At 34.5% G+C, this 20,962-nt stretch overlaps 2 protein-coding genes across 4 annotated transcripts in view; one reads left to right on the top strand and one right to left on the bottom strand.

The window, feature by feature from the left end:
• Positions 1 to 15,926, top strand: LOC121410875 (cyclic AMP-dependent transcription factor ATF-2-like). Of its 2 annotated transcripts, none has more exons than XM_041603225.1 (10): positions 1 to 165; positions 2,343 to 2,433; positions 3,209 to 3,305; positions 5,168 to 5,283; positions 6,065 to 6,342; positions 6,597 to 6,804; positions 7,278 to 7,417; positions 10,217 to 10,382; positions 11,186 to 11,297; positions 11,757 to 15,926. In XM_041603225.1, exons 2-10 carry the CDS (start codon positions 2,386 to 2,388, stop codon positions 11,825 to 11,827), a joined length of 1,236 nt encoding a protein of 411 aa, XP_041459159.1. In that variant the 5' UTR covers positions 1 to 165; positions 2,343 to 2,385; the 3' UTR covers positions 11,828 to 15,926. The 2 variants fall into 2 exon arrangements, with proteins under 2 accessions (XP_041459159.1, XP_041459158.1); XM_041603224.1 differs by lacking the exon at positions 1 to 165 and adding an exon at positions 179 to 348.
• Positions 15,927 to 16,384: 458 nt separating this feature from the next.
• Positions 16,385 to 20,962, bottom strand: part of LOC121410874 (tight junction protein ZO-2-like) — a 57,386-nt gene continuing 52,808 nt past the window's right edge. For both annotated transcript variants that reach the window (XM_041603222.1, XM_041603223.1), the window contains exon 25: positions 16,385 to 20,277. In XM_041603222.1, coding sequence (XP_041459156.1) covers positions 20,177 to 20,277 — 101 coding nt within the window. In that variant the 3' untranslated portion in view covers positions 16,385 to 20,176. The remainder of the gene's footprint in view (positions 20,278 to 20,962) is intronic.

Genomic DNA, 20,962 nt, shown 5'->3' with positions numbered 1-20,962 from the left:
ACGTATACGTATACGTACAAGTGTACGGTCTCGTGACCATTACTAACTTCGCCATGTTATGGATATATGGTGGTAGTGGCTGCTACACGTCATTCTCCGAGAATAAAACATCTCGTCATTTTCAACCAACGTGATTCCTCCTCGCTTATAATTCATCAACAGCGGGTAAGTTGGATGGACAACCCATCAATAATAACAGTAGAGTAACAAAATAGTGATTTTGACCTGTGACAAGCAGATGAATATGGGTATTAAATAAATCGTCGCCGGATTCACAATGGTTGTGGCTGATCAACGGAAGGGGAAGTTGACTAGCGATCGAATGCATGGACATATTAACAGCTTTGTGTATGTATTCCAATTACTAGATTTTGTAGAGCCAGGTTCAGTCATTCAGTTTAAAAAGGGCACACGTAAAATGGCAGAGCCAGAGGTAAAATAAAAAGAGGGGAATACCTTGAATGGCACCCCTCCTGGCCTGGCTTACATTACCATAATCCATTGTCATTGTGATGTAATTTACTATCAGGAGGTTCCTGGTGTGGTGGAGATTAATTAATGTCACGGATCCCAGGGATGGAATGCCATTGGCATTGTACTACATGCACCACCTATTTTACCATGCTGCAACTTACTCCAAATCGCACATTTTATTTAGGGTTTTGAGCCCAAACTTATGTAGATCTAAATGGGCTACCTTTTGGCCAAAATTATTTGTAGGGTTTTTTAATACAATTGCTCTTTAAAATTTTAAATACATTAATAATATGTGCCCTATCTTGAAAAAGACACCCTTTTTACATTTTTTTGGTCGTGCATAGTATCCACTCGTCAATGTAAGTGTCCCCCCCCCCCGGGCAAAAGTGCACCCTTTCTCCATAGGCGCTGTAGTTATATGGCGGTCGTTTGCTCCACCATTATGAGATTGATGGAGGGGATGCCGCGGAGCCATGCGAAGTCTCAGCGAAGCAAGAAATAGACCTTATTATTAGTCTAACCTAACCTTGAGGACTTCGTGATGATATTTTTTAATACTTTGCCATATATACATGTGTACTTCTCCATCACAAAGCCTTGAAACTGTTCCCATAAACGCATAAGCGTTGGTGTATTGTGACATTGTGCATCGTGGTCTCGTGGTTCTGACTCTTGCCTTTCAAACACAGGTTCATGAGTTTGAATCCTAGCCATGGCATATTTTCCTTCAGCAAGAAATTTATCCACACTGCTGCACTCGACCCAGGTGAGGTAAATGGGTACCGGCATAAAGTAATTCCTCAAAAAAGCTGTGCACACCAGAATCGGTAGACTAGCTTAGCTGGGGTAATATGTACATGTAGGAGCGCCTTGAGCACCTACATGTAGCAAGGTGGATACATGCGCTGTACTAATCCTATATTAATAATATTATAAGCGAGACCTGTACACCCGGATGGATTTTCCTAAGAATTCCATATTTAGAGAGTGAAATTGGTTTATATGTATTTATGTTATTTATCTATGAACCATCATATGCCTAATGCTTATGAAGGGATAAAAATTATTTCACTATGAGTGTGAAACGAGAGGTTTCTTACCAGACCGATCTTGTGTAGATCTCTCGATCCGTTTGTCAACAAAGCAAATACAATAGGCTTGACCCTGTGTAACCAAGTAAATGCTGCAAATCTTATCAACATTTACATAGTAATAACAAATAAAGTTATTGAATTTTAAAGTTTTGCAATATTTTGTGAAAATAGTCATATGCACACGTGAGGAATATTCATTCATGTCATATCCCAATTTTCCTCATTCTTTGTAGTTATAACATGAAATTATAATTATTTCATATTTTGTTATATCCCCTTGAAAATAAATGAGTTGCAGAAAAGAATATATATAGTGCATATAATATTTTTTTTTATTTAAAGGATATTAATTTGATATCATAAGATACAAAGGTACAAGTTGGGGATATGACATCAATTTGCTCAAGGAATATTCATGCATAGAACTTTTTCACCAAATTCATGCAAATCTTTGAAATATGTAACTTTTTATGAATTCCTATTCCAATTTTGTTGAAATTTTTAGTGTTTTGTTTTTCTGATTTCACTTAACATGTATTTGTCCACACCATATTTTCAGCCAGGAGTACCACCAGCGTATGACATGAGGCCATGAAAACAATAACATGTCAATATTGAAATTGCAGGCTAAACTGCAAAGAGAAGTCCACTCTCTCTGACTGAGTCTGGAGGAGGGGGGTCTGCAGTGTAGCGCCTGGAGCCAAGATAGTAAAAAAAAAATTCCTAAGGGTAAAATGTAATTTTGAGATTGTACAATTTTTTGTTTCCTAGGACGTTTGATTCTTATGGTCGTATCCAGATAGTGGGCTCCACAATGAGTGATGATAAACCATTTGCTTGTAGAGTGCCTGGATGTAATCAGGTAAGAAAGTGCATAAATGATTCCTCATGGACTTCATGTGTTCATATGTTAATAGGCATTTGAAAGCACAAAAAGAAACCTATTTATTATAGCCTCAACTGATCAGTTTATATAAAAAAAAATATTCAATTATCGAGCATTAAATGAAATGTACCAATTTTTGTTGAAATTATTAGGGGGCTCGAAAAGTTCTACCTATAAAAGTTCCACCAAATTTTGAAGGATTATGTGTTTGCTTAAATTTGAGGAAAAGAGAACTGTTTTAAATAACTGACTCAAACTCATTCTGGAGCATATGTTCTGCAGTGTTTTACACACAGGGCAGTGATAGTATGAAAACATTGAAATTTCTTTATTAAACTATCATATAAAAAGTTGGGTTTTTTAATCTCCTATAAAATACTGGATGTCTTTATTTCGTAAAATATCTTGTTATTTTTGTTGATTTTTTTATAGCTCATGTTTTTTTTTTTTTCATTTTCTTATCCCATCTTTTTCTTACCAATATCCCGGAACCTATTACTCCCCTCTTTTCTTATTCACAATGTTTTCTCATCTCTTCCTCTCCTTTACACTTTTCTTACAAATCTCATCCCTTTTATCTCAATCCCATCTCTTTCCTTCCTGCACCCCCCCCCCCTGCCACCTCATTCCCACCTTGAATTTCCTATGTTCTTCTCTTTCAACATGTCATCTCGCCCCTCCCCCCTTGACTCATCACTCTTTCTTTTTGCATCCTCCTTGTTTCCATGGCTCTCTTTTACATCACCAATAGAAATTTGTAAATGAAGATCACTTAGCAGTACATCGCAAGAAACATGATGCTAACCTATGCTTTTCAGACTTCAAGTCACTGGATACCCCTGTTATTGGTAAATACAACATTATTACATTTTTCAGAGTTTCTACAAAGTTAATTGAAAAGTGAGAATCGTATTCCTTTTTTATTGTTGCTTTTTTCCTGCCTACCAACTTTAATATTTTTACCCACCTGCACAACAAAAACAAGACATATGTGCTGCTTTTACTATAGTGGTGGCAGCTTTGGCGGCATCGTCAACATTGAAATTTTAACCAAGGTTAATTTTTTTTAATGCCCTCATGACTTTGGAAGTATTACTATTAGGACTTATTTCATGAAACTTGGACATGACTCACATGAGGGTAATCTACATGGAGTATCACTGATTGACCTATGAGTAGGGACAGTGATTTTCCGTTTAAAAAAATGGCCTTTTCCTTCCGTTTCAGAAAATGTCAAATTCCGTTTCAGCATGTCAGAAAACGGAAATTCCGTTTCCCCATAGACATTGTACACACGGAAAAGTGACAATTCCGTTTACACTTTGAATAGCAAAATCACAGCGCGTACACTCACAATGGCCAAAATTTGTATCTGCTACTGTACCAACAACACAATAGAATCTGTTCTAATCGGATCTATGCGGGTGCATTTAATAATTTTTCAAACACATTTACATGTAGCATGCATACATCCTCACCTTTCACATAATTAGCATTATTTTACGGTGAAATTAAATTTCATCGATAATTTTGGGGTTTTTTGGACATCGTTATCATCAGTCAACGACTTTCGCCAATCCGCCATCTTGGATTTTAAACGTAGAGGGCAGCAACACACGACCGTGCAGTTGAGCGATCTGAAGCGATGTGAAGCTCAACCTGGCCGGCCGGGTACGGGCGCGGGGTACTATCGAGTGTGCTGATGTCAAGAGCAGTCACGATGTGTGAATTGTCATGATTGTAGCAAAGTGAGATCGTGTTTTCTGGGATTTTGTGGCCATTTAATATTCTCATTTTGTTGTTATTTTGGAGTAATTTCTGTTGCTATTCTGTGTATTTTGAGGGAAAATACGTTTTCCGTGATTTTCCGTTTGAAATGCCACTTTCCGTTTCAAAAGGCCTTTTCCGTGAATTCCGTCCGTTTTCCGCAATCGCGGAAAATCACTGTCCCTATATGAGTTTCATTGACATGATCAAGGTCAAAAGTCATTTTGGGTTAATGAAATTTGACAATGTTGTGTTGTCAGTAAACAAAGTAATGAATTTGACTGTTGAAGATGATATCATATTGAAATAATCAGTTCCTATTGCTTTAAACTTAGGTATGATAAGTATTGGCAAATAGATGAATCAAATTTCTGGTCACTTAGCTGAGGCCAAAGGTCATTCTAGATTTAGTATTTATTATCATATCAAATTTGTAATTATTCTTCGTAGTTGTTTTCAAAGTCAGCAATGCTGGGAATGGCACAGTTTGTGAAATGAATAAGAAATCAGTGTAACCAAAGACTATTATCAACCCAGTTTAGGCCCATATTTCCTCATCAAGTCCTATATATCAAATTTTTAACATGAATCTGTTATTTCCATGTGTTTGATCAAACAAGTAGAGGTTTAAAATAAGCAAGATTTCTTCATGTTATCATTGCACCGGTCTGGACAATTATCAAACAGTGACCACCATTTAGGTCAACTTGGACCTAAAATGGACAAATTCAAAATTTTCACTTATTTATATCATGAAAGAATTAGTCAATTTGTTTAAATTTGTTTCTTGTCCTCATTTCAGAAACAATTTTAAATTGGTACTAATTAAATGTTTAATTGATTGTCTTGAATTTCTACATATGTACTTGTTGAATATTATCATTCATTATTTATATAATGCTATAGCATCCTAATTTAAGAACTTGTTCATTTTATTTTACAGCCGATCAAACCCCAACTCCTACAAGATTCTTGAAGAATCTAGCGGGTGAAGAAGGTCTGTTTAGTGATCTCCATCCGAACCCTTTTGATGCAGAGTTTAGGAAAGCCAGCTCAAAGGTACATAATCATATTTAATCATATTCGAACAAAATTTTCACTTACTGTGACCCATGCTTGTGAGACTTGGCATACTAAAGATGTGCAAGGCATATTATGATGTTGCATTGCCATGATAATGAAATATGCCAACAAATTAGAGAAAGATATTTTAACATTACATGTTTATGTTCCTCGAATTCATGTCTTCGTCATCTTTAAGGCCACCGCACACCTTACGACCCGACTGGTCGGCGACTGGCTTGCGACTGAGTGAGGGAAGATGAATCGCAAGGCAGTCATAAGCCTCGACACCGCACACCTTGCGATCCGATCTGCGACTCAGGCATGCGCTTTTTGGCATAGCATCTGAGAAATTGCGCCTACTACTTCATATGCGCGTTGTTTATCATAATACGCGTTATGCAACTCTGCTGTCTGATTGGCTGGAGGTTGGATTGAGCTTGCGATCCAGTCATAAGGATTCGACATGTCAAATCCTTCCGATTTTCCTTGCGACTTGTCTCTGACCGGTCTGCGACGCTCAAGCTGACAAGAGCTGTGACGTCACATCTCCCCTCACCCAGTCGCAAGCCAGTCGGCGACCGGTCGGGTCGTAAGGTGTGCGGTGGCCTTTGTTGATATATAATAATATGCATTTATATAACGTTTTAAAGAATTTAATATAATGTTTTGAAAGATTTCAAATGGTTTCCAATTTCAGTCACTTAACAAGTTATATTAATATCAATAGTAGCTTTTGAATAATATTTTTCTATGATCTGAATGTGCATTGTAACAGCTAGTATCAAATGACACTGAAGGCGGCGCAGAAACTCCGAATGATGTGTCAAAACCCCTCATTACCCTTGATGATGCGGATTCTCAGGAAGTCTCGGGGATCACAGAGGATATTCTACTCAATTCAGAAATCAAATCAGAAGAGGATGTACCCAAAACTGTAGGTGATATCAGAGATAGTCCTGAGTTGAAGGTAGAACCTCAACCCCAGGGACCTACTACAGTGGTGGTTGTCTCCCAGCCAGCTCAGCCCCAGACCATTCAGCTTCAAGGTGTCAGGTGAGACCATCTCTTCTACTAGTTATTAAAATGAAGAGCTGGTCTCTGCATGTAGTAAGATGTATTTTCTTTTACCAAATTAGATGTCTTAAAGAATAGGAGAAGAAATGTTCAGGCTGATGTAATATTGCATGGCATGTGTATTTTGTTAGATAAGTGCTAGTAGAATAATTTCAATGGTTTTTTGTTTCGTGAGTCCTTAATGATAGATGTTTTTTTAAATGTACTACTGGTTGTCCAATAATCATTTGCAGTGACCAACTATCCCTGAATGGAATCCCTATCAATGGACCCATCATGATCAAGCTACCTACTGGCCAAACCATTCCTGTCTTGCCTCCATCAGTCACCAACCCTCAAGTGCCTATACCTACAGCGGTGTCTGCCAACCCTAACAAAGAGCAGGATTCTCTTGGAAACAACATTGACATCAAGCCCGCACCAAACAACTCAGTTAAAATGGTAAAGAAATACCTGTAGGCCTACTGTTGTTTTTGCTGTTGTTGCCACCATAGCAAGAACTAGAAATGAATTGACACTTCTTGTTATGGTTCGTTTAAATGAGTCAACTGCTCAGCCATATTCGTTAAACCATTATGTCAAACATTGATCGGCTTTACCTCAATGTACATTTATTATTGGAGGTTCAGTGTGTTCATTGTAAATTTTCACATTTGAACAGCATCATGAATCGTGATACAAAGCACATTTGAAATTAGAGATGTTACATGGTTATGCCAAGTCCAATTTTTTTGTGAACACCCTTGATACTGTCTTACTCTAGACCAGTGAACCTAAATCTCCCCTGTGTAATGACAGTGCATCACACATGTCTTACATGAAACAAAACAAAAGTGATCATGATAATTTGTCCTTTGTCTCCAAATGATACTGAAATAAAAAGCATTAATGAGTAATGTGTTTGTGTCCTTCAGAAATTGAAGAGCACATTACTCTCTAACCAATCTCAAGGTAATATGAATGTGATGGCGCAGGCTGTTGATGTGGTTACCAAGCAACAAGAGGTCAAGTTACTTAATACTGCATCAGCAAGTCACCAAGAGTCTTTTTCATTGTAAGTACTGTCGGTCATTTGAATAATGATACATAATTCATATTGCTGTACAAATGTTCTACATACTGGAAGCCTCATATTGTAATGATTTCCATTCTTGCAGGAATGGGTTGCCCATGGCATTATGTCCATTGTCCGATTATCAAACTTTTTTCCCAAAATAATGTACTTTGTTTAACTATTCTTAGTAGGAAAAGACGAGGGAAAGCTGCTGGTAGTGGTATGATATAGATATCAGTTGAATAAATGTGCTTTCAATGCAGATTTGAATATCCTGGGATGATATTCCAGAGTTCTGGTGCTACATGGGCAAACCCCTGTGTACCATAAAACTGTCTTTACAAGAAGATCACATAAGCTCTTAAGGAGTGATCATAGATTTCAAACAGGTTCATATTTTGCAAGTAACTCAGACAGATAAGATGGAACCATTTTACAAAAAACACTGAAATGAGAGTAGCAAGATCTTAAAATCAATATATGGCCTGACAGTCAGCCAATGCAAGGATCTAAATGCAGATGATACAGGTTCATTTTTTGTTTTGTTCTGGCAACAATCGTAGCAGCCAACGTTTGAATGACCTGAAGTTGCAAAAGTCTAAGTAGTGCATGACAAATGCATGCACCAACCTTTAAAGGTAAAAAAGTAATTGCAGCAGACAATTATTTCATGAGAAAGCTTTTAAAGTCAAGGTTAATTACCACAATATTATCATAGATCTAATAAATTGAAATCAACCCCTCTTTATGAAATAATGATATCTTAGCTGAAAACCAATATTTCTGATGATAAATATTTTTTTAAAAAGGCGTATGAGGGACAGGTTATTAATATTGCTTGGAAAAATACCTGACATTTCATGGAATTCCATGCTTATTTTGCTTATTTCTTAGCAATTGCACATTTTTTCTCAGAGCCAATTGGCACATATTTTTTTGTACATACAAACTCTTGGGTAGTCATTTTATTGGATTCTTTTCTAACTCATTTTCAGGTCATTACCACAACTGGTATTTATCTTTAAGAGGTGATTGAGTTTTCCCTATCTTATCCAATACATATGATGCAGAACACCATTTAGAATTGATGCAGTTTTACTTAATAAACTGATTTTAAATAGAACATCAAGATTTCTTGCAGCCTTAACAGGAACAACCTCTACACCCTCAATTTTAAAAGGTTCATGGGGTCAAACTTGAAATTTTATATGCATAACCTTTGTTTTTGTACTATTCAACTTAAAGTCATTCAATCTTGACCACTATGTTAATTTCCTTAAAGGAGGAATATATTGATTGTGAATATGGCCTTATCATATTTCTGTGGAAAGGTCATGATGTGGGGATTATCATTTGGTCATTCAAAAATAACGAAAGTAATACATGAGGTGGAAATCGCCAATTAAAAAGCGCTAAAATGCCTCTCATCGGTCTCTGAATTGACTCGTGTATGAGAGACGTGATTGCATGGCTTTCCCACGTCAAGCTCCATTGCATGCAAAACCTGTTGTGAGGGTACGTTTTCTCCACACTGTCACTGAATACTTTGATCACGTAATGAATGAAAACCCAGAATTTTATCCAGATTTTGGATTTTTAAATTGACGATTCTGAAGATGAAGAGATTGATGATGAAGTTTCTAGCTCTTGTGACGTGGATGGAGGTAAATTAGGGGAATTACGCCTATGATGATGAGTCGGACAATTCAACTTGCATGCCAATTCGCTATCAACTCATACAGCTGCTAGTGAAAATAAATTCCAGCCTGACCATATACAGACAGAGTCTCTTCCCTCGGTCAATAAATTTACTCTAAAGAAGGAAAATAATGATATAACTGTACTTAACAAACAAACTTTGATAATTCAAAGCTGTATTTGAGAAATGAAATTCAGTGTGTCCAGTTTCAATGGCTGAGAAATGTCTTAGGAATTAACAAAAGAAGTAGCCACTTTACTTGCAGAAGTTGGAATGTATCCATTGATAATACAAATTAGCGGAAACTTGGGAAAATATTATGCTTGAATGAGAAGTATACATGTAGATGAAGATTCTTTGCTACATCACTCCTTTTAAGAAAACAAAAAGATAATTGAGAATAATTTTCAAAGTCAGCACATGGCTATATCGAATAATGCAGGCGAGACTTCCAGAAGCGTTCCACTTATTTTTCTTTCACTAAATAATGCTTTTTTTTTATATATTATTAACAAAGTTACTTTGAAAAATTGCTGCATCAACTAATTTCAAATGTGTTTTATTGATTTTTTTTCAATTCCATACATGCATGTGATTTGCATTTTTTTACAGTTTTATTTTTTTCTGATGTTGCAGTTAAATTTGTTTATGATGCCTTTGTGATAATTTACAGCATAAAACTAATAGATTGTATAATAATCAGCTTAAACTCAATTTGTACACAAAATCAAAATTTTACTTCTATGACCCTGTACCTTATTGTCACAAATTTTGTCGCAAAAGATGGGCGAGTCTCAGAGGGAAAAATAAATAAAATGTGCGATGAGAGCTTTTCACGTTGCAGATTTATTGCAAAAAATTATTGAGAAGAGCCTCCCTGCCCCTCCAACCCTCCCCCCTCCTGTGCAGTAAGTATTGTTGAGATAGAATTGATTTTCTGAGAATTTTTTTACAGCTTTTTAAAAATCAATATTGCTGATGTTAGTGAACACTTCAATGAATTAAATCGTACCTATGATTCAACAGTATACATACAAATACCAGCACAAAGAATATTCCTGATTTTTGTATTTGCCTGTACCGATTGTCTTCCCATGTAGAAAAAGACAGCGTCCCAATGAGGAGGATGATAGTGAGATAAAACGACAGAGGTTTCTTGAGAGGAATCGAGCTGCAGCTAGTCGGTGTCGAAATAAACGGAAACAGTGGATAAATGATCTAGAAAACAGAGCAGAGGAACTCACACAAACAAATTCTGTTCTCAATGTAGGTCTATCACAATATAGCATCGTATGCCACAATCATTTTATTGTACATGTTTAAGTGCATTATATTATAACACCAGTAGAAAGATAAGCCACAGTCTTTAAACTTGTCATTACATAGGTTACTTGACTATTCACTTTAGTGTTAGTAAGTCCTAATCAAAATGACTTCTACTGTAATACAAAGCACTTTCAGTGTTCCCAGCCCATCGGAAAATTATTTTACCTTTACCAGTCAGGGAAAATCAGGGAATGTGATCGGCCCAAAAGTAGAAAGCACGGTAGTTAGACTCTGTTATATTTTGTTTTACATGTATATCAAAACAACGTCCATTGAATGACTGGCTATGGTGGTTATGGTGGATGGCTGTATGGGGAGAAGGGAGGCCATAAGATGCCTGAGTGTATAATTGTACTAATATCCATCCATAGCTCAAACAGAATCAAACATAATGTAAGATAAATGATGACTGCAGGTCAAATGATAGTTGGGACAATGAATTGTGATGTCTTTCTGAGAATGACCCTTTTATGCGTTACCTGGGGGGTGTTTCACAAAGATTTAAGTATGACTTAGGTCGCACTTAAATGTTGACGCGTACATGATATGCAACGTGCAATCTTATTGATCAATACGCAGTAGTGAGCGTCCTCTTTTCATGATCTGACCAATACTGTCATGCCTTTTACTGCGCGCAACAAGACATTTAAGTGCGACTAAGTCATACTTAAATCTTTGTGAAACACCCCCCAGTTCTACTTTGCGTAAGAAATCCTGTATTTTTGTTTTGTTTTCTTGTTTAGAATGAGGTTGGCAAGTTGAGGAACGAGGTGGCACACTTGAAGGAACTCTTGTTAGCACACAAGGATTGTCCTGTTACATTGCAGCAGAGGGCAGCAGGGTTATTTATGAGAGGTAAAACTAAACTGTTGACATTTATGGTTTCAGATCTAACTTTTGTGTTTGTTCATATTTTTGCTTGTTTTGATCAGATATTTGTATGTTACAGTTAGGATCAAAATCCACAGTTGGTCACAAGACAGCATTCTCTGTAGTAGGCCAAAATAGTCATCTTAGTTTCAAATGTAAAAAAAATTCTAACCACAATATCGGTAGTCCTTAATTTTGATCAAACTTTGGTTATAGGAATTTTTAAAGACTTTTGTCATATTTTTTTAGACTCTTGCTTGGATGAGACTGGAACATGACACCCTGTTGTAAGATCCAAGATGGATAATTTAGTATTTATTTTATTTAGTCAGTTTCAGATCACTATCAATTTTCTACCTATGCTATAACGATACTGAAACCTATAATAATGAACAGCACTTACTGACAAATATGAAATGTTATTTATTTGTTGATCTTGTGTAGTTGGTGACGTATCGGTGCAAGAACAAGATTCATCAGGGACCATCACCATAACAACCACTACCCTTTCATGAGATTGAGTTTGACCTCTCTTCATTCATCAATACGGAGGTCAAAGGTCATTTGATGGCTGTCAATCCCATTTTAGAAAATTCTCAATGGAACCATCGGGCAGCATTGGCAGTAGATCATCAAACGTAATTTCCAATCAACTCTTTCAGCAAGCAATCAAACTCCTGAATGTCATAATGATATAGGTATGCAGATTGTTGGGCATATCAATGTGTGTGTGAGAGATGTTATCTGTGGCAGCCCAAGTTGTTTTGTCTCCAGTTGCCATAAGGGTGCCGGACGCTTGTTTCTCTGCCAATTGATCTATTCTTATGAACATAGAGAAGAGATATCTCAAGAACAAATAAACTGATTGTCAGGAAACTTTAAAGAGTCAGATGCAATGTGGATGTCCCATAGGCTAATTAATATTTTGCTGCCATGAGGTAAATGTTGTGAAAAGAGATTGTCAATACAATATCCTACACCCAAAGCTCTGATTTTGATGAACATCATAGCGCAATCCAGTAATGGTTTCTTACAAAAGTAGAAGATTTTAAGGTAATGAGGTTAAAGATTCAAGGCTCACTGGTTACCTGTTCAAATGGTCTGTAAATAAGATAGCAATAGAACCAGTGGAACAATAGATACTTTAGGAAGGTCTAATCTACATTGGCTACTTCATGAGATAGAGGATCAATGGTCAGATTTACAGACTGCAATGAATCTATCTTATATCTTTTTTTTCTTCTGTAAACTATGGATTGTTTATAGATACATCAACTTTGAATTTGGACCCATGTAAATGTATGTTTAGGGTAGTTAATATGAAGAAAGCATTCAAAAAAAGTTATCGAGGTCAAAGGTCACATGTATGTGTGGAAGGTATTTTGTATACTTGGCTACATCAATTTGGTTAAATGTAAAATTGTGTAGGCACCTTCAAGCAGGTCTCAATGAATCTGAAATTTTAGTTGTCCTCAACTCGTCTCTATACCACCTCTGAATTAGTGTTATGTATACTTCCCCTTTCATTGAAGACATCTTGATTTAATTACAGTTGCAAACTTAAAGATGCTCACTTAATAATTGGTGATTGATTAATATACAAAAAATCACCATTTGAAAGTGATTACAATTTGCTTTATTTTTCGAACATTTTGAATTGATAAATGTCTAACAGTAGCTTAAAATGCATCTGAAGAACAAGCTGACGAAATGGTTCCAGAAAGTGATGTGTCCTTTAGGAACTCTAATTTTGATTTTTAATCAGGAAACATTAAAAACTGAACAAATTACTTGAATGTCACAATATAAATAAATTTAGTTGGACTATCAACAATTTGTATGACATGACCACTTATATTATAGACCTTATGAGTGTAAACACCATGGCGCCTTATTTGAATCACACTGTCATTGAAATATGAAATCTTCCTGGTATGAAGGTTTTTTTTACTTGAGCACAGGTGTTTTGTTTGCCTTTTTTGCATTTTAAGATGAATAATAGATTTGTGTTTTCATTTCACCATGATATCTAATTCAGTTTCAAGAACATTAGAGCTCATTTCCAGTTTCAATAGGACTTTTATATATTTCTTTTGTTGTTGGCAGTTTCAGTTCCTGCCAGGCATTGGTGAGACAAAGGTATAACTATGGTGCTTTGGAAATGTCTCATGAACATAGAACCAATGAGAGGCAATGTTAATTACATAAAAGCCTTTCATACCACCTGCAGATACTGTAAAGCCAACGAAAAATCTATAATGACTCCTGCATGGAAAAAAAAAATATCACATAGCATTGAACGGACTAGCAGCGTTCATAGGTCATCAACAATGATAATTGCTGCCATTAACTCAAAATGACTGGAAATCAAGATATGGTATGTATCATATTATCTCACACATGTTTATTTATATGTTAGCAAGACGGTACTTCCATCGGTTTCATATGACTAATTTTTGTGTGGGTTACCAAAACTGGAAATGAGCTTTAAAAAAAATAAATTGCCATTCCAAATTTCAGCAAAGATTATAGACTGTATGATCTGTACACTTCAGAGCAGCCTAATTCCTAAAGCAGACTTTTGTTTGTAGATGTTTTTGAACTTCTGTTGTCCATTTGATAATGCTTTATGATTATACATGTCATAAATGTTATGATAACATCCATGAATCCTTGAAATTGATTGGCTGCCAAGCCATTACCATGGAAACAACTAAAATTGTAGTCATTTACTAAATGGAACACAAGGTGTTGATCTTAGCACCATCATTTATTTATCCAGTAAAATCCTTAATGTGGATTAGTTTGGGTGTACTATTCCTATAACTGTCATTGAATGATCATCATAATTCAACAAAAAGGAAAATTGATACTGTAATCTCATTTAGTTCAAAATAGCGAATACACATCTTGGGAGGAAATCTAACATTTTTTTTTTAAATGTCAGAAGTATTTTTATCATAATTCGAGTTTTAGTGCTGAAGTTTAAAATAATGCAGATTTTTATTTTTTAACTTTTGGAGTGGGGAAGACTCTGAAGTGTATCTCCTAAAAATATTTGTAGTTTTTTTTCAATCATTTGGAATTCTGAAACAAGATTGAATAGGCTGCTTTCAAGTTTATGGTCCAATGATTTCGATACGGTGCACTAAAACCATCTTTACTACATTATGTTGTTGAGTAGATACAGTATGTCATTTTGATTTATTTATTCATTGTTTCTTACTTTCTTCATTCATTACAAAAGACTTCTTATGCATCTGTATATATTGCTTTGTATGATGTTCTTTCACAGTGTACTATATGTAAATATTCATGTATATAATTGTATATCGCAAAGCTTGTATTTTATCACTCTTATTCCTGTACAGTAGATTATACAGTTGTCATTTACATCATTGCATTTATATCATTATTATTTCATAGCAATGAAATGATCATTGTACTCTGTAATGTTACTTTTTAAGGGTATATTTGAAAGGAATTTGTGACACAATCATCCAGAATTGCCAAAACTTGCTAATAGGATTTTTTTTAAATTTATGTTGAAAAGTAGATGTTGTATTTTGAATGATAAAATGATTTTTGTATTGTCAAATTATCTCTCAAAAAGCCTGATGAACAGTCTATTACTTTTTAAATTTCAACTAGATATCATCTGAATTCTATTTGGTATTCACCTAAAAGTGATTGTCATTTTGTTGGTGCACAGACAGGTCTTTCACATGAATTTATTTCTCTTTTGTAATGTACTTCCTAATGTTTTAATGTCTATAACCCCTTTTCTTAAATTCTAATGAGCTCATTAGATATTGCAATATTAATTTTTTTTATTTGAGAGTGAATTTTGCATTGAGATCATGCTTAGTAAATGCAGTTTTGTCATCAATGAAATTATGCTTTAATAGCTATACAGGTGGATCTACCTATTCCTGTTAAATCTCTTCAGGCAAAATATACCCTTTTACTTAGAGGAGAAATTCAATTAAGAAGAATAAAAAGGTAATATTGTTATAACAAATGTTATTTACATAATCTGTGCCCTGTAATATCACTATTATGATATAGCCTATCGAGAATATTTTTGCATTTAGTTTGTTCAGACTAGCTAGGAACCAGTCAGAATTGCTCTTTCAAAGGAGAGATTTATCACTAACTATTGTGTTGCAGGGCCTAGGTATGTGTTTCATAAAGGTGTTGTCTTTTACAAGCGATTTACACACATCTAACTACCCTTTCTTGGGATTATAAACACTGTTGGAACTTTGATAAGGTTATGTGTAACTAAAGAAAAGCTTTATGAACTGGACCCCACTGGTCTGTGAAATTTCTTTGATGAAGGTCAGAATGCATCTGTCAAATAATGTCCCAAAATATCTTGAACTGAATTGAGTGAAGTTGCATTTTCATAAAGTCATTGAAAAATTAAATATATCCTGACAGAATACATTAAAAGCCATTGTTGGACAATTTATCCCTCATTTCCATCCAACCAGGATGTGCATGTGTAAGAATGAATGAAAAATTAAAATGTCATTTTATTTTGTATACATTCAACCCCTCATTAAGTTGTATTTTGTATGAAATACATCTGCGTTAAAATATTCAACCTCCTGACATATTCGTGTCTTGCTTCTTTTTTTTTCAGTGTTGCATAACCAGGCATTTTCTGTAATAAACCAGTCAATGCAATTAGAATTTTGTTAGAAAAATTGTAATTATGTTTCACATCAGATGTGCTGGATATTATTCATTTTAAAACCATAAATAAGGGGAATCAAAAGGCTTCAAATATTAAAGTTTTGTGGAAAGCAATGTATCTGCTCATTATAAGCAAATAGAGTACTGTCTGCGTACAGTACATTTCAAAATGAGCACTTTCAAATGTCTATGGATATACAAGTTTTTATATTTATGAAATCGATCTGATTTACCATCATTGATCAATAGTAGATGGTCATAATCTCTGTGCCATTAAATATTCCAATGTATGACCAATGTTCCTTCAGACATGTTCTCATGAGGGTGACAAATATATTTTCTATAATAAATCAATGCAAACACATCAAGAAAACTTTTGTTTAAAATTTTATTTCATCACAAGATGACGATATGAACCCTTAAATTACATAATCATAATAAGCCCAACACCCGTAGAGTGAAAAGGTATAGTAAAACTAATACAAAAGTGATCTGCAATAACTATATTTTTATATAAAAGCAGCAAAATAGAATAGATATTGATGCCTCTATTACAATACAATTTTTCAAGATACAACACATTTTTAATCATCATACAACTATCAAGCAGATTTAGTGAATACATGTTATCTTCATGAATACTATAATAGAACCTTAAATATTTGCTAGAAAAATATTTATTAAAAAAATGTATTTAATTACTTCATAAAATCAAACCGTGCATTGGATGTTACAAAAGCAGTGATGCATTTTCACAATGGAAGCAACAACTATAATACCTATTTTCCTATATTGGGTAGACCATGAATGATGAATTAGATGTTGATATAAAGTCTAGTGCATGGTAAAATGATGGGGAAAGTTGAAAGTGTATCGGAAACCAAAAAAGGAAAATCCATCTGATGCTAAATTATCATATACAAAAACATGTTCTATTTACACGTAATGAGAGTCATTTTCATGCTAGGAGGAATGATATATTCACTGGTTGGTTTTAAAGATTTTGATCACAACAAACATGAACACAGACAGGATCCAAACAATAGAGGCTATATTAGTGATATCAAACAGGCTGAAGAGCATTGTGTTGTGAATAAAAAGAACAAAGTAACAATAATATCTAAGACAACTGAAAAATAAAACTGCACGAGGTTAAGCCTATAACATGGAAGTAAATGCCTCATTTGAAGTTGATATCCTGGGATGAGGCCTCGTTATGACATGATGCAATAGTTTAAGCAGATATGCTTTAGCAAAAAAAAACATTTGTATTGTTAGAAAGGCATGTCAAATCATCCCACTCTTGATGAATAATTCCTAAAGATTGCAAAAAGTTGCATGACAACTTGTAACATCACACTCTCCTTCAGCTTTTTAGAATTCAATAGTTTCACAACTTCTTGCAGCTAGGAGACAAAATAATATTTCTAGGCTCTGTTGCTCTTGTTTGATCACCTCATTTTCTATTGACTTTGTATACAGAATGTTGCTGTGTATGTTGTTACGTTTTGTCATGCTGAATTTGAATAAACCTTGACCCATCTAAATTCCCTTTCAAGGCCATTCATTTCCCAGTTGGTTCAACTAGCAATCACACCCATGAGTTACAATAAAGATATGTTGACATCTTCAAAGCCATTCAAGCATACTTTGTAGCAGACCACATTCACTGTTGAAATATGAACTTACATAACCAAACAATGTGTATGCAAAGAAATTTACAGTAAGAAAAAAAAATTAACAAGCCTGACAATCAAAAAAACTTTCAAATTCTCCTAAAACAATTGAAAAGCTTGTATTTGAAAATTAACAGAAAGAAACTACTCTTAGAAATCAGATGCAATTAATAGAGGTAGGATTTTCTACATAGTAATCAATTTGATTAGTAACAAATAATTGAATATAAAATAAGGAATTTACAATCACAAAATCTGAAACAATAGAGAGAGAAAGGTATTATGTTAATGCAAATAAGCAATCATTCCAATACATAGTAATACTTTGATTAGACTAAAAAATAAACTAAATGTGTACAATTTCATATTCATGATTTGAAATCTACATCAATATTTACAACTGCAGTTGGACATTAAAGATTTCCTCATTTACATTGGAGTCTTAACAGAGTAAGGTCTCTAGGATGATTCCTAGTCTCATATCCAGCCAACTGCAGAATACTATTTACATCTTATAAATTTCAATCAATGACTGCTAGTAAAGGCACTACTTATTAGTGTAAAAAAAATGTACATTATGTGTGGACCTTACGTATGTGACATAATAATTTAACAATATCATCCAATTTGTCCTACAACAAATTCATCATAGGGAATATATAAATGCTTCATTCAAAAAGGACAATAAAATCTTGTGTATCATGTTTGGAAGAACTTAGCTAAGAGGTTGATCAATTATTTTTTTAAAGTACACTGATCCTGTTATTTTGACATGATTGGGAGAACACAATCATTAGTTAATGAGAATAATTGTACAAATAAGTGCATAAACTCATAAGTCACAATGGTAGAAATGGGGATAGTAGAAAATGAGAAATCAAGCGCAGTGTGGGCTATACATGTAGTGGTAACATTCTAGTAACATTCCCACATGTAGCATTGTCACATTCAGAGATCCCTACATCTGCTATTAAGCTAAAATGAAAAGAAAAACATTACAACAGAAGGGGAATACAACTTATTGTACATTAGTAGTATTGATGTTGCAATTTCAAAGAATACAATACATGGTTAAAGCCAACTGGAATGAATAAAATAAGATATAATCTAAAGTATGTACTGTTGGATTGTGGTACAAAATCAGGTATTGTACTGGAATACGCAAAGTACTGTATTTACAACATCAAGGGGGTACATAATATGAATACAACAAAGTAGTACATGGATAATGGACAGAAACTGAATTTTCTACATTTCTACAACTGGTAATGAATTAAGAAAACAATGCTGAAATTCTCTTTACTGTACTCATTTGATATTTCTCATTTAAGTTTAAGGCATCAAGAATTTAAAATAAGATACAAATTAATATGTTTAATTATATCTATCTAGATCATGAAAAAGGAATGGCAAAGTTCCAGTCGATATTCATTGGTCTTATTTAAGCTGCTATAAAAATCATGTTGTCTGAATTCTCATGTTACCTCTAACATATACAACACAATGAACACTAATCAATGATTCATAAAGTGTATCTGAATTTTTGGCTTTTCCCTAAAGGCACAAATGTGTCATTATGGCACAATGTAAAACAAATAGACACAAATAACCTTATGATCACTATCATGTCTTTAGCACGTAGATGCAACAGACATTGATAACAATTGCAATTCAATCTAAGATTAATTGTATTATTCATATTACAGGGCACAAGTGAAGAAAGCAAGTTTAATCCTGAATGTTACATACAGAACTACATGTACACCTGAAAACCTTGCTCTCATTGTATAGGATGATCCATAAATTGTTTATGAACACAATTATCATCATTTGACACTACAAGAGGGAGTATGGTCCAATTAAATATCGTTCTGCACGTTACATCTAGACAGTTTTGCAGTATGAAGGTTGGCATCTAAAGTCATCCATTGTAAACCCTCTCCATGCTCTATGACTTTGGGAATAGACACATGGTCTCAGAGGTTTATATGTTACATAATACAACATTTGACAATCTTGCTGTGGGTGATCTCACTAAAAGTAGAAATTGAATACATTTGTTAATTATCACTTCAGACAACCAGTCATGAGCCCTACAGCTCTCGGAATAAACATTGTGTAAGAGGTTTCATTCTGTATGCTACGTGATCATATCGCGGCAATTAGTTGATAATGAATACATTTGTGAATTGCCTCCAGGAAGATTCCAACCTGAGGAATGGGAATATGTTCTTGAGTTTCCAAGTTAAAGACCACTTCTGCATGGGAAGATCTCCCTCCTTGTAGGTTAACATTCACATCAATTCATTGTTTCATCATCAGTCTTCATTATCAAGGTCCAGTCCATAGGTTCTACTTCTCCAGGAATGGGGTGGGTGGTCTTATGAGCTACAAGAAGACCTCATTAGTAGATTGATATTGGAATACATTTCTCATGAGCCATTACCATAATGTTCTACGTTCTGGGAGTGGTGACAGAGATGATCTTTAGAAGTGATCTACCATGACAGACACAGTCTTGGTGATAGGTTTGGACTCATTGCTCTTCAGGCCAGGGATGTTCTGGTTCTTCCATTGTGCAGGCTCTCCTGTAGGTAGGTAGGTAAACAAATAGAAACATTCACTTAATGGTTTACATTCAATATTTGGCATACCCAGGTCACAACCCACAATAGGACAGTCCAAATAAATTTTGGAGCAATTCCATTAAATTATCAATCTTTTGATATGTCTGACCCCAACTTTCTCTACTTTTTTTTTCTAGAGTTAATGAACTGCTAAAAATATGATAATTTAAGAGCATTACAGCTTTTCATTTCAGTTACAATACTGCAAATACACATTGTTCAATAATCAATTAACCTTTTCTTTTAAAGACTTGATGTCCAATACGACATAATTTTAATGTTTTACATGTAGAGTCCAAATATCATGATATCTGTATTCTTCAAGCAGAACTTTGTTCATATTAATTTCTCTTTCCAAAGAGTGTACTTGCAATCGATGTTAGCCAATCCTTCAAAAACTTGACTATTACATATGTTGTTATTGATAGAATATGAGGATGAATTCACATTTTTTATGAATATTCATGCTATCCAACTGAGTAGGTGTAACTAGACACAGTAATCAAACTATGAATTCCTCAATCATTTCATGAGCACGTACACTCATAATAAATAGCACAAAGTATCAAATTGAGAAATCTCATATGAAGCTTTGCTAGTTTCTTATGACGACAAGGATTTCGATAGACACATGAAAAATTTACGA

Source organism: Lytechinus variegatus, chromosome 3 (genome assembly GCF_018143015.1).
Source record: "Lytechinus variegatus isolate NC3 chromosome 3, Lvar_3.0, whole genome shotgun sequence".
Lineage (NCBI taxonomy): Eukaryota > Metazoa > Echinodermata > Echinoidea > Temnopleuroida > Toxopneustidae > Lytechinus > Lytechinus variegatus.
The sequence above is the reverse complement of the archived record's forward strand: the minus strand, read 5'-3'. Positions and strand labels throughout refer to the sequence as shown.